This window comes from Sitophilus oryzae, unplaced genomic scaffold (assembly GCF_002938485.1).
Source record: "Sitophilus oryzae breed Bouriz unplaced genomic scaffold, Soryzae_2.0 scaffold_1297_pilon_pilon, whole genome shotgun sequence".
NCBI classification, from domain to species: domain Eukaryota; kingdom Metazoa; phylum Arthropoda; class Insecta; order Coleoptera; family Curculionidae; genus Sitophilus; species Sitophilus oryzae.
The window spans coordinates 8,124,178-8,137,962 of NW_022145945.1; the positions used below are offsets into that span (position 1 = coordinate 8,124,178).

The following is a 13,785-nucleotide window of genomic DNA, read 5'->3' on the forward strand; positions in this document are numbered from 1 at the left end:
ATCAAGAATCACCTGTCCCGTGAGCGTCCAAAGGGTCATTCTCAAAACGATTTTCTAGAATATAATTCGAAAAGCAATTTTGTCAACAGCGCATCCGGCTAACAACATACCCGACGTTGACGTTTACACACAAACAGGTACGACCTACAGGTACATTAATTTGTGTATAGATACGTAGCATCGAACGTTAGTCATCTTTTTATGTTTATGTATAGGTATGCCTGAAACATGCCATTTATAGTTTAGTTTTTCAACAATTACCCATCTATAAATTATGTATTTTCTTTCCTTTATTACGAGTCACGATATTATCGACATAAATTGTCGTTCTAGAGAAAAAATAGGTAATTAGGTTTATTGTGTTGGAATACTACTAGATAAATTGTATTTATGGTATTTAATCAACAAAACTATAACTTAAAATGAGTTCAGAAGATAGAGGATAACAATTTGAAAAGTCTAATAGCAATCGGGAATATATATTTCATATACCATTTAAACTTTTAGTTACGTAATCGAGGGCGCAATTTTTAAATGCATTGTTGCCAACCATGGACATGTTCGGAGCCGTGCTGACTAACTGGAATTTAAATTTCCGGCTGGAGATTCAGGTGGTAGCTCTGCTGTAAAAAAAGTCAAGTTGTCATAATTTATTTATTTCCTGACATTGTCATTCGTTTTGACACTTAAGTTTTGTAGTACGAGTTTATGGTTTAAATGAATTGTTGTTGTGGTATTTTAAGCTTAAAAATGTTTACTCACGTATCTTGCAGTCATTGTCATTGACATTGTCATGTTTAGAACCTCTTTTATGCTTGTTATAAGAGCTTATAATAGCCGTAAAAAACTCTTCGCAAATTTATTAGAATATTTTGAACGGGAAAGCGGCATTAATGGCTCTTTATGTCCCTTAAGTGCTGTTAAGAATGTGGGTTTTGTTGATGTAAATAATAACTGTTTATATATTTATAATTAATTTATTTTTGTTTCCTAAAACATTTTGATTGAAAGAAAATATGTAAAAGTGGGCAAGGCTGTGCCGGTAAAGCTTAATCACGTGACTAAAAGTTTATTTGATATGAACTATAACTTTTTTATTTTTTTTCAGATAAAATATAACGAGGTTTGGTATCTCAGTATAAGACATAAACATTACAATTGTTTTTGGTCACTTCCTGTTTCACCGGAAATGACTACAACTTTTGATTTTTAAATGGCACCCTCGGTATTTTCTTTTGCTTTATTCGATAGAAAATGACACTCTGAATCGAATGACATATAATATGTCAACTTTTGACACATTCGCTCAAAAACAAATTGTATTTTAAAATTTAATCTAGAGGGCCATAGCTGTGTTAAAAACACTAATTTTTAATCAAGGGGCCTTGGAAAAATAGATTTGATCGTTAAATGAATTTAGTATCTTGTCCCGACCGGTTAAGAGATGCCCAAATCGTATTTTTTACCATATCTTAATTTTTTCAAATGGAACGAGGGTGGCTCATTAGCATATTTGGAAAAAGTATTTTTTTACGAATAATTTGATGCCACACACTTCGCATTTTGAGTTTGAGTCAAATTGTCGTTATGAACCGCATGTTATAATTTCAAATCAATCATATGTGAAAATGTCAAAAATTGACATATAATATATCATTCTATTTATACAGGGTGAGTCTTAATTAAGTGCAAATATTTTTTACAATTTCAATATATTCTCATCACCGTTTTTCAAATAACTCTGAAAACTGAGTTATTTTACTTGGAAAATTAAAAAAAATGATTTTTTGCTTAAAAAAATAGAACCGCTGGATCTTTGCTGGGTGTTCTTTCATGTAAATTTAGTTCACTACCTATGTTGCCATATTATCAACGATTTATGTTTTTTTAACAGTTAAAAAAGTTACTAAAAACTAAAAAAAATTAAAAATTTTCATTTTTTTTTGCGAAAAAACTCATAATCGTGTTTGTGGGGTCAAAATATACTACCCTTAAAAATATTTGCACTTATTTAAGACTCACGCTGTATATCGAAGTATTGGAGAGGAGGCCCAACTTTAAGGTGCTCTTTGAATCACCTTGTACTATTTACAATAGTATGGTAATCGCAAAACAACTTTAAGTGACGAGCGATGGCGACAGCGCTGTCAGATTTTGATGGATTTATGAGATGAATCTTAATTTAAAATTGACAAACAAAATATTTATTATATCAATTTTTAAAGAGTTTTACGTTTTATTTTTAATTTAATAACTAATATTTTAGTGATTAATTGATTTATTTGTTTTATAGCTTATTTTACTTATTACATATTATAGATGTTATGTTATTATAGATCATTTATTTATTTATTTATTTATTGATATACATCTTACACCATAAGTGGTAATAACAAGTAAGAGGGTGCTATTAATGAAAACTAACTTTGAAAGTGGTATAAGGTTAGGTTGATCAAACTTTTTTTTTCTGACTGCAGTCAAGGGTAATAAAAAACCTTTATGGTCACCTGATTTACGATTACTTTATTTACAATCGTTTAGACTATTGTATCACATGGTCGAAAAAAAAATACATATTGTAAAATTCCAGTGGTGCTCATTTCTAAATCAACTCCAACGCCGTTTTTTAGCCGACCATACCAATAGGTATGGTAGGCTATTAAGATCGGCCAAAAAAAGTTTTTTTAATTTCACTCAAAATGAGTTATTTGGGTCATAAATGACCTAAATACAAAATATTTTCATGGCGTCTGTCTGTCTGTCCGTCTGTAACACGATAACTCAAAAACCGCTAAACCTATTTTAACCAAATTTGGCACAAAAATACTGTGGCACCCGAGAATCTGGCCTTTAGTTTTTGGTGGGGGATTGGTAAGGGGGTATGGGGATTGGTAAGGGGATTGGTAAGGGGATATGGGAGGGGGTTAAAAATTTTAAAAATTCGTAACTCCAAAATTACAGTAGCTAGCGAAACGCGGTTTTCAATTTAAGATTAGTAAGAACTTAAATTTGTAAGAACATCAAAATCAGTCAAAGTCGCAGTTTTTGAGATAAAAAAAATTGAAAAAATTCCTTTACTTTGAAACTAAAAGAACTGCCTACCAACTTTTTATTAACATATTTTAGTATGGGCGGCTATACGTGCCTCCCGGCGCCAATTTTTTTTTCGATCGTATGGCATATTACTTAATTTGACACACGAAAAAAAATTGACCTGATCAAATCAAGATTGGAAATTTCGCAAATAAATTACCATTACCTCTCTCTCTCACGCTCTAAGTACGTTTTGCTTGCATCAAACACGTTCTGAATAAAAGAAAAACATCACGTAAAAACCAGTGCGAATAACCGGGGACATAATCAATGCAAATAATATAGGTACCTATTCTGTTTGTGTTAGCGACGTGATTGAAATTAGAATAAACAACTAAATTGCCATAGTTAAAACAAGTTTTAAAAGTAATTTAAACTAATTTCAATAAATCGTCGTAGATATTATAACTGGCGTAACTAATTTTTTGATAATTTTTTACGACTTTTGTTTCAATACCAATTGTAGCCACCGTGTTTTTTTACAAATAAAAAGGAACACAGTGGCTTCAATAAATTTTGATTGGTATTGAAACAAAAGTCGTAAGAATATTTAAATCGCTCTCCTGAAAAATATCAAAAAATGAGTTATGAAACAAAAAAACTGTCATAACTTTTTTACCAAACTGTATACACAGGGTGGCGCACCTCATTCGCCTCGGTTGATTATATCAAATATTTTTCAAAGAAACGCTTGTCAAGAAAATTCCTATTTGGATATCTTTGAGCATAAACCCTTCAGGCCAACAAGCAATTAATTGTCCTTACAAAATAAAATCACTAGTAACATATCCACTCCTTCCGCCAGCAGATACTGCTTCATTTTTCTTGATACATACTTCTGTAGGTAAATTAAATAAACATAACCTGTTATAAATTTAAATAAAGTGCATAAACTAATGTCGATTTTGAAAATAGCTATTAAGTATGACTAGAAAATTGCCATGGCAACACCAGCCATCTTGATTACAATTTTATTGAAAAATCGCTTTTTATTCAAAATCTGGGCCAGATAGGTATAGGAAACCCTAATATAGTTTGAAAGAGCATTTAAATCTGCTTTGACTTATTTAAAAAAATACATAGTGTTGTATTTGAAATAACGAAGTTTTTATGTAAAATAAATACTTAAAATAGACCAGCAATTTTTGATACCCCTGTATACATTTAACGAAGGAATAATTTTTCTAGTAAACTTTATTTCTCTGGCTTGAAAGTCAGCACAAGAATTAATTCTGAAAAGAAATGTAGAAGGTGTTGACAAACTTTTTTATTATAGCATGCTTTTTTATTATAGCATGCAAAAATGAAATAAAATACCGGTTGTTCTATAAGAAAAAATATAACACTTTGGTATGGATCTTAGTTCTGACACACTCTGTACATTGGAAAATAATTTTAAATTATGCACATTGTCTTCCCACATATACCCATAAAATATTATGTTTTTACATCTCTCCGTTTTCATATAATCAACCCAGGCGAATGAGGTGCGCCACCCTGTACAGGGTGGGTCAAATTCGACGCTTTTAAATGGAAACACCCTTTTCTCTAGGAGATAGACGAAAACTAATATCGGTGTCTGGAGCTCAATTTTCATCAAAAACATGATGGTGAAAACCGCACATCAATATCTGTTACCGTTTCGGAGTTACGGGGTGTTTTTCAAAAATGTGCATTTTTAACAAATCACTGTAACTTTTTTGCTATGGAAAATTTTGTATTTCTATGAAAACATTTCCAAAGCACCATTTTACGTAGAATTTAATGGTTTAAGTATAATTTTTTTAAATTTAATAATTTAAGAGTTATGAACAGAAAAATGATTTTTTATTTGGGACACCCTCTATATTTTTAATTAACTGAAAAGAATTTAAAATTACCTTTCCAAAAATATAGCACACTTGATATTTTGTTATAATTCCCTTCGAAATACAGAATTTTTATAAGTTCGCCACTTTTAACTAGTAGGCTTTGGACCCCTTATTGATGATATGCCCTTAATGGAATTCGAAAACATATTTTTCCAGCAAAACGACGCACCGCCTCTGAACGCTGAAGTTATCATCAAATTTTTGCAGCCAATTTCAAGAATAATTGGATAGCTAACTTCCAGGCCGCCTGACTTAGTGCCCATGGATCTAATCCTATGGATATATTTGCGGAAGAATAAATGTTCCCTATTCTTCCGTATAATCTAGACAAGAATTAAAAATACTTAGCAGTTATAAGAGGGTATCTTTCACCCCCACTGAGTTAATGAATTCCGCGAGAAATTTTCAAAAACTGCCCCGTCTGTTCATAACAGAAGACGGTCGATATGTCGAACACCTGTAGCAAAATCTCATGTCTTGGTTTGCTATTTATTTTTATTGTTATTAGATATAGTTTAAATGTGTTGATGTTGGTTAATGCGTCGAATTTGACCCACCCTGTACATATAAATGTATCAGCCGTACCAAAATTTAGTTTATGGCACGAACAATTGTCGTCTCGGCGCACTCAGGGTGCATCCATACCATCCTAGAAAAAGCGGATCGGCGTATCGACCTTGTATCGATTTCCAGGAATTTTATTGAATTAAGTTTCGAAAAATTTCAGCCAATAGAATTGCTGGAAATCGATTCAAGGTCGTTACGCCGATACGCCGTTCCAGTTTTTCTAGGATGATGTAGATGCACCTTCAGTGATAATGTATTCTGGCTTTTCCCCATTTTTTCTACAGAATCCGCATTCGCCGTTGTTTCTCAGCCTCAATCTACTGAGGTGTTCGTTGAGGAGACAGTGGTCGCGTTCATCAGAACGTAGCGCTACTGCAGCGATCACTAATTTTCGGCTGAACGCGCCGATTAGTTGTGAGCGCTCTGGGATCAGTCGCCATTTTTTCCATCAGATTTAAAATACGCTACGCTACCGATGCATGATGGATTAAACGTCACATACGCCAAATGTCACAAAATGCTTTGGAAAACGAAAACAAACCATTTTGTTTATTGTTCTCGGTTGACTAATCCCCTCGATTTGTGCCAAAAATGGGTGAAAACAATTTAATATGCATTACTTATGATTTTGATAATCAAATTTTTGAGGTGTCAGGGAATGGAACAAGGAAAGAGAGTTCCTTGTCTAAGGGATGCGAAAAAGCCCGTTCAGCAGGACAACCAATCGATGGCACATCGCTCACTGATCAACTTGTCCTGATGAACGCGACCAGTGTCATGTTAGAAATCCCGTGACAATCCGAAGATTGTTCTTGCTTAAATCAAGGAAAATCTTTCGGTCGTAAGTTCTGAGGAACTTTTTCGAGTGTCTTTGACCGTTGAAGGATTCTCATCCCAGGTTACGGATGAACTCCTCCAGGTTCTTCAGTTCCGCCTTCAGCTGGTTTCCACTTGGAAAAGAGAACGGTTCTGTTTTCACTGCTTTGTATCCATTAGTGAGCGGGCACCCAGAGTAGGAGGACTTTATTTTCTTTACCTAATTTGTTCAGCTTCTCTAGACATTCTTTGACCAACTTGGAATTGATAGTTACCGAGTTGATCGCTTTCAATGCTGCTTGACTATCGGATAAGAAGGCTATTTCTTGTTGCCGATAGTTCCTCCTTAATACAATAAAGACTAACTGAAAAAAGTGAGTACTTAAGCCAGTTACTTTCACATAAAACCACTATTAATATTTTTAAGCTTCTCAGAAATATGCACAAATGAAGTACATACCCCGACATTAGTTTTTCTGCAATAGACATTTATTATTAATTTTTCTACGAAATTATAATCCCTCTCCGCGTGTTTTTTTTTATTAACACATAAATGACTTGCAATATAGCATAATAACATGATATTTTTAAATTGCCTTATTATTTATACTGAAGAGAGCACATTATTACAGCAGCCTTTTTGAAAAAATAACGTTACAAATTAGTTTATTAAAAAGCCTTTCAATTTATTTATGATTTGTTGCTCTTGGTGATAAGTAACCCAAGCAGCCATTTAGTAACCCTGCATAATTATGCAGAATTTTTGTAAACTGTAAGATGTTTAGTTAATTTATTATTATTATTATTATTTTGACGCCCGATTGTTAGTAATTTGACCATATCAAACTGATTACTCAGAATGATATTTTTCTATCAATGGTATTTCGAAATTAATACCAATGAATTTGACCCCTTTATAAATAAACAAGGTATATGGCCTAGAAAGCATCTACATTGTTTAATTATTTGCACAATTAGTTTAGGTTTTTACTTATAAACAAATTTGCCTAATACCCAAATAAAAAAGACATTAACGTTTCAGAAATATATCTTCGTTCGTTAACAAAAGCAAAAGAAATAAGATGTATTTAGTTCATTTGATTTGGTTCTTTTGATAGATATAGAGCCCTCTTCATTTAACTGTGACGTTCTGAGTTTTAATAGGTACACACAGATGCGAAAAAACGCAACGGAAAAATGTTTGGACAGGTTTAAAATGTTGTATTTTTTTATTTTTTAGTGCACAAGAGCAAAAAGTAGCTTTTGCTTCGAATAGAATATGCTATTTTTTTCTTTTCATTTAACTGTGACGTTCTGATTTTTAATATGTACACACAGATGCGAAAAAACGCAACGGAAAAATGTTTGGACAAGTTTAAAATGTTGTATTTTTTCGTATTTCGTTTAAAAAATATTTGTAAAACGTTACAAATATTTTTTAAACAATTTCAAACGTTGCAAATATTATAAAAAGTTTTAAAAGTAATACCCTGTAAGTAATTATATATCGAGAAATTATGGTTGCACTCGTTAAATTTGACACTTTATGTCAATACATATTTTCGTACTTTTGTGCTTAAGCAGAGGCTAAAAGTGCTTTACTTTTATACCTAGGCGTTAAAATGACTTTTTATATTGCAATCAGGTTACAAAAATTAATACTTTTATGACGTTTAAAAAAGCATTTATTTATAGGTTTTATAACATGTATAACTAAATTTGGACGAAAGTAATATTGCTCTGGTTGCTATAGATAATTTTCTCAGGGGGGATACGTAAATAAAAATGACTTCTTATGTTAAAAAAAGGCAATAGGACAATTTGTTCCAAAAAAGAACTGTCCGTTTCAAAAAACGACAGGTGTCAACCCTACTTGTTGCAGTTCTGACCCATACCCACATTCTATCCGTGAAAATGGATTGAAAAACAAACGTTTTCGTGAAAAAATAGACCACAATTTGCCTCGGACGAAGTTCACGGCCATCAATTTATTTTTATTGCGATTTTTTCCGCTAATTAACATGTGGATAACGAGCGGATTTATTGGAAACGGTCCATAGTTGTACAGTAAGCCGTCATTAAAAGAATAATAGACAGTCCCATCATGACTGATGAAGGCCGATATGATGACCATTTTTAATAATAACGCAGATTGAATAGATAATGTCTCTGCGAACTGTACAAATAATGCAATCTCTAATAAGCCGCTCAATTGTTATTGTTATTGGATATGTGTTGGTTTTTTTGATTTGGAAGCCTTTGACATTTTATGTTACCTGGTTTAATTAATATTTTATCCATATTTAATTAAAATTATGATATCTAAATTAGTTTTTTCAACTTTCAAGATAAATAATAATGATTTCATTTCACCATTACTATGTATGATAATTTTAAAGATTCCGGTGGGTACTTAATTCAAACACACAATAAAAACATTTAACTAACACTAATACTAGTACATCTGTTTTTTTTAGCTGTTAAAGATCAAGTGGAATATGTTAGACCGGTTAAGACTACTGGAGACCAACCAATCATTGACACTAAATATGATGGCTGGGGCGTTCCATTTTCGGGCAGTTCCTTTGGTGGTTTCCTAGAGAATTTTGACGGTAAGTTTTACTAGTAATACCAAACTGGGAGTGGCGGATACAGAGGGGAGGTCCATGAGGCCAGGGTCCCCCCTAAACGCTATAACTCGGGTTAAATAAAAGGTTTTTGATTAAAAATGGCTCCCTAGCATATATTCTACTTTAATAAATAATAAAATACATTCCTGTATCCGCCCCTGTAAACTAGGTATCGTTAACTACTCTGTACAAGATATACCTATCGTTAACTATTCCGCAACAGGATATCGGGTGTTCCTCAAAAGTGGCTCATCTCCATAACATTTCTATTTTTTCAGATAAAAATACGAGATTTAATACTTTAGTGTATGACATAAATCAGTATTGATTGACGTATTCAATTGATTTCGGTCACTTCCTGTTTCATCGGAAATAACTGCAACTTTTGATTTTTAAATGACACCGTCAGTATTTTTTTTTTTACTTTATTTGACTATTAGAATATATTTTTTTTTACTTTACGTGGTTTAAAACCAGTTAAATTGTACCACAGCTAAATCGTAATTGGGATTTTATTAGCCAACTAGTGTGGAATTGTGTTCGTGCCCTATAACAGGGTGTTTCAAAAAACATGTGCCATTTCTCGTGAGGAGATTCCTCACGTAAAAATAAGATTTATTTTTCATATCAACATAAGTCCGATTCTGCTTTGTTTCCTAGCTACAGGGTGTTAAAGTCTTATTGGTTTTTCGATTTATTATAATTTTCTTCCAAGTATTTTTAGCCGTTTCGAATAAAATTTTGAAGGTAAAAGTTACTATAAATGTCGACATATTTATCATGGACGTGCTTATTGGTTATTACTGGAATATTTTTCTAAAAAAAGCATGTACGCTACTGACTTTTTTTCTCTTGTTAACGAAATAGTGTAAGCAGTTTAATGCCTATTTTTTAAAAGTTGTCTCTTGATATTTTGTCGATTTCGGCCTCCTTGACGAGATAAACGCAATTTTATTAATTTGCCGTGATCCAAGTCTAATAGCTAAATTTATAAAAATTAATATCATTAACATAAAAGTTACGTACTCATTGATTCCTCATCAAAAAATATGAAAAAAGTTCCTATAAACACGGATATGGAAACGCATAGATTTAGAGTTACAGGATGTTAAAACTTTATAAAATTAGTTTTTTTGTAATTATCTTAAATACTATTATTTTTATTTGAAATTGGTGTAGATTGGACTAATAGTAATAATATTTAATAATAAATTAGGTAAAACATATAAACCAAACCCATATGCACGTCCCTGATATATTTGTCGATACGTTTTTAGCATTAAAATATGTTGCAGTTATAGTAACTTTTACTCTCAAAATGTCATTCAAATCAAAAAGGATTTTTTTTAAAATCCACATTTATACTAAAAAATGTGCAATCTTGTATGTCATGTATGTTATTAAAATTCCAAATTTTAGGATAGTATATCAAGCACAATAAACTTTAAGGCTGCGTTACTGTACAGAAAAATACTTAGGGGGTTTAAGAAAAAAGTATTGTTTATTAATGCGTCTTATTAAAAAGTCTTTATTAATTCTGATTATTACATCATACTTTAATAATTATTCATTATTTTTTATTAAACAATTAAGGGAATAGTGGGCTAAACTTTTGTGTTTATGTGGGCGAGTCGTTTTTTATATATATTAGAAATCCAAGGAAATCTCAGTCGCATTTGTTTATTTAGTTGCAAAAGAATGGATGCATTTAAGAAATATATTTTCGGTAAAAGAAAATCAAATATTTTCTAATTTTTCTATTTATAATAGATTATACTCTACCAAAGATAAAGTGTTAAAAAAACAGTAGTTGATTAAACTTAGTGAACATTTTGGTACTGAATAATTTTAACTGATTTAATTTTAGACATTCTGGATCGAATGAACAAGCAAATAAAATCGCTCCTGGAACGATTTCCCTTCAGCAAAGGCAGCAATTCGTCTGAGTTTCCCTCATTTCCCGCTCTTCCCGGATCATTTCCTGGTGCTGGCGATCTTGACTTATCCAAAGGAAATACAACTTCCGTCACCAAGGTAACAAATTAAGTATCTTACGTCTCAGTATCCATCAATGACAATTATTGCATTATTTTTAACTGAAGTTTATACAAGGTGTCCCAAAAACAAGTGCAAGTATTTTAACTGGTAGTATTAGTTCATCACAACTCCAGAAACACGCCTATTGTAATGTTCTTATTTGGGTTCGCAATTACATTGTTCTTTTATACCAAAGTCTTCCTAAAATATCCCCAAAGCATGCAATGGCAGAGTCGCCATGTAATGTTCTTATTTGGGTTCGCAATTACATGCTCTGAAGGAAACTCTAAGACTATATAAAAAACAACTTTATTTCAAATTACTATTACAATATGTTCTTGTGTAAATCTTAATAGTAATTGAATTCGGTTAACCCTAATTAGCATATCGCGCGACATCCAATAATGCATAGTTGCATTCCTAATATTATATAATAAACACCTAATTCTAAACATATAATATAACTGGCCTTAATTAACTTAACTAAAGAAATACTTATATCTAAACTATTATGTACAGGGTGTAATAATAGTTATACACTACACTATGAGGTTTTTTCGCGAAAGAAAATGAAAATTGAACATTTTTTTGGAATTTTTTTTAGTTTTTAGTTAAAAAAGATAATTTGTTGATAGTATGGCAACAACTAGTAGTAGATTAAATTTACAAGAACGAAAATCCAGAAAAGATCCAGTGGTTCTCAAAATTTGAGCAAAAAATCATTTTTTTTGGGGGGAATTTTCAAAGTAAAATAACTCCGTTATTTTGGACTTATTTGAAAACGATAAAAAGAAAATATGTTTCTTTTATCGAGATCCACCACTCCTTAAAATACTTGCACTTATTTCTGGGACACACTGTATAATGTCCAAAATAGGGAATTTCTCTTAGTGTCTTTAATCTCTCTTCTTGTTTATTACTATATCACTATAAAAATATACATTTTAATTTTTAAAGTGTTAATTCCACTGACAAAATTTTTCTCTCTCTATAGGATGAGTAATCTGTATGGACAAGGTCATATATTACAATTTATAGATTTATAAATGTTATTCAACGTGGGTATTCTCAAGACTAAATTGAAATTGATAGGTTTTAATTATTTATCATATTCAGAAAAAAGTTCTAAGTAAATGATAATTAATAAAATAATAATATTATTGCATATCTTGAGCTGCCTATCAAACAATAATAATATACAGTGCATACTTCTAAACTTGTATAAGCTTCAGGGAAGTCATACAAGTTTAAAGTAAATGCCTCTTAATAGAAAAAAGATCTTTTGAAAAATCTTTTTAAATAAAAAATAAAATAAAACAACGCTTTATTGTACAAAAAGCCAAAATAGCTTCATCGACAAGGCATTTACAAAACAAAAAAGCATAAAAACAAATATACAAATAATAAAAAATGCCATACAATACAAATCAATTCAAAAAAATGTACGTCATTAAAATTACAAATAAAACATATATGGACATTGTAGAACACAGGTGTATTAAGAAAATTTTACAAAAGGAACCAACTGTAAATGGATAAAATCATGTTATATGTATTTCATAAAATCAACAGTTATAAAATATTAAATGTTAAACACTAGACCTTTAACCAGTGTGTGAGATGATCAAAATTTTAAAATTCAAAATTGTTCATGATTAAACATCAACAAAAAAGTCGTTTACCGCATATAGGGCTCTCCAGTAAGTATGATTTCAGAGCTTTGCGAAATGCGGGAAAGAATGAAAGTGACTTGATATTCAAAGGCTGTACACAAAGATTGTACATTTTCTTGGCATTGTACAATATTGAGCCCTTAACTAGTTCTGAGCTCGGGGTTGGCAGATAAATATATCGTGCTCCGCATTCCTAAGTGGATAGTTGTGAGAAGGCCTTTCCGGAATAGCAGATATGTGCTTGCGGATTAAGCAAATGGATTCAAAAATGAATAAGGAAGGAAGAATCAGTATTTTGTAATTTTTAAAGAAATTCCGGCAGTGAGTTCTACTGTTCAGTCCCAATAAGTACCGAACTGCTCTCTTTTAAAGTTTGAAAATACGATCAAATTTTGTCGCGCAGCAAGTACCTCAGAATGGAAGGGCATAACGAAGATGCGACTCAAAAAGGGCATAATAGACCATTCTAGAGGTTGATGAGTTAAGTTCCTTAGAAACTGATCTTAGCGCAAAACAGGCAGCGCTTAGTTTCTTTGATAAAGCTTCGATGTGCAAGTCCAATTTTAACGAGTTGTCTACATCAAGTCCTAAGAATTTCACAGAGTCCACGACATCAATAGTTTTGTGTTATTAAGTACAGAAGGTTGTATAGTACTTACTTTTATATGACAAAAAAAAAGATCTTTTTATGTTAAAAGGCTTATCTGGAGTTCTACTTCGAAAAGCAGCGACAACCATTTCTCTCATGTATCTCAAAAAAATAAGTCCAAACTAGATAAATCAGGAGCATTTAAGTATTCTATTAATTGGTGAATGCATACTGCAGTCTGCAGTCTCCAATTAATAGAATTATATCAGTTCTCATTTTTTTTTAATTTTAACTGATACAAGGCTGATGCAAATTGATAACTAGTTGTTAAAGGTGAACTAATTTGATAGCTATGTTGAAGTAACGTCAGGTATTCACAGCCACCTAGATTTTATCAAATAATAAAGATCTACTGGCCCTAAATAGTATAAAAATGAAAATATCTATGAAAATCTTTGTTTAAGGTGTCGGCAACCTTTATAGCATTTTGGAGAGACATGAATTCCCAT

At 31.6% G+C, this 13,785-nt stretch overlaps 1 protein-coding gene across 2 annotated transcripts in view; it reads left to right on the forward strand.

Moving 5' to 3' along the window:
• LOC115874685 overlaps window positions 1-13,785 on the forward strand; it is a 37,205-nt gene that overhangs the window by 16,177 nt on the left and 7,243 nt on the right. The window contains exons 3-4 of one of the 2 annotated variants that reach the window (XM_030889914.1): window positions 8,825-8,959; window positions 10,845-11,011. In XM_030889914.1, coding sequence (XP_030745774.1) covers window positions 8,825-8,959; window positions 10,845-11,011 — 302 coding nt within the window. Of the gene's footprint in view, window positions 1-8,824; window positions 8,960-10,651; window positions 10,704-10,844; window positions 11,012-13,785 lie in introns of those variants that run through there. The other variant, XM_030889915.1, reaches the window with a different exon arrangement.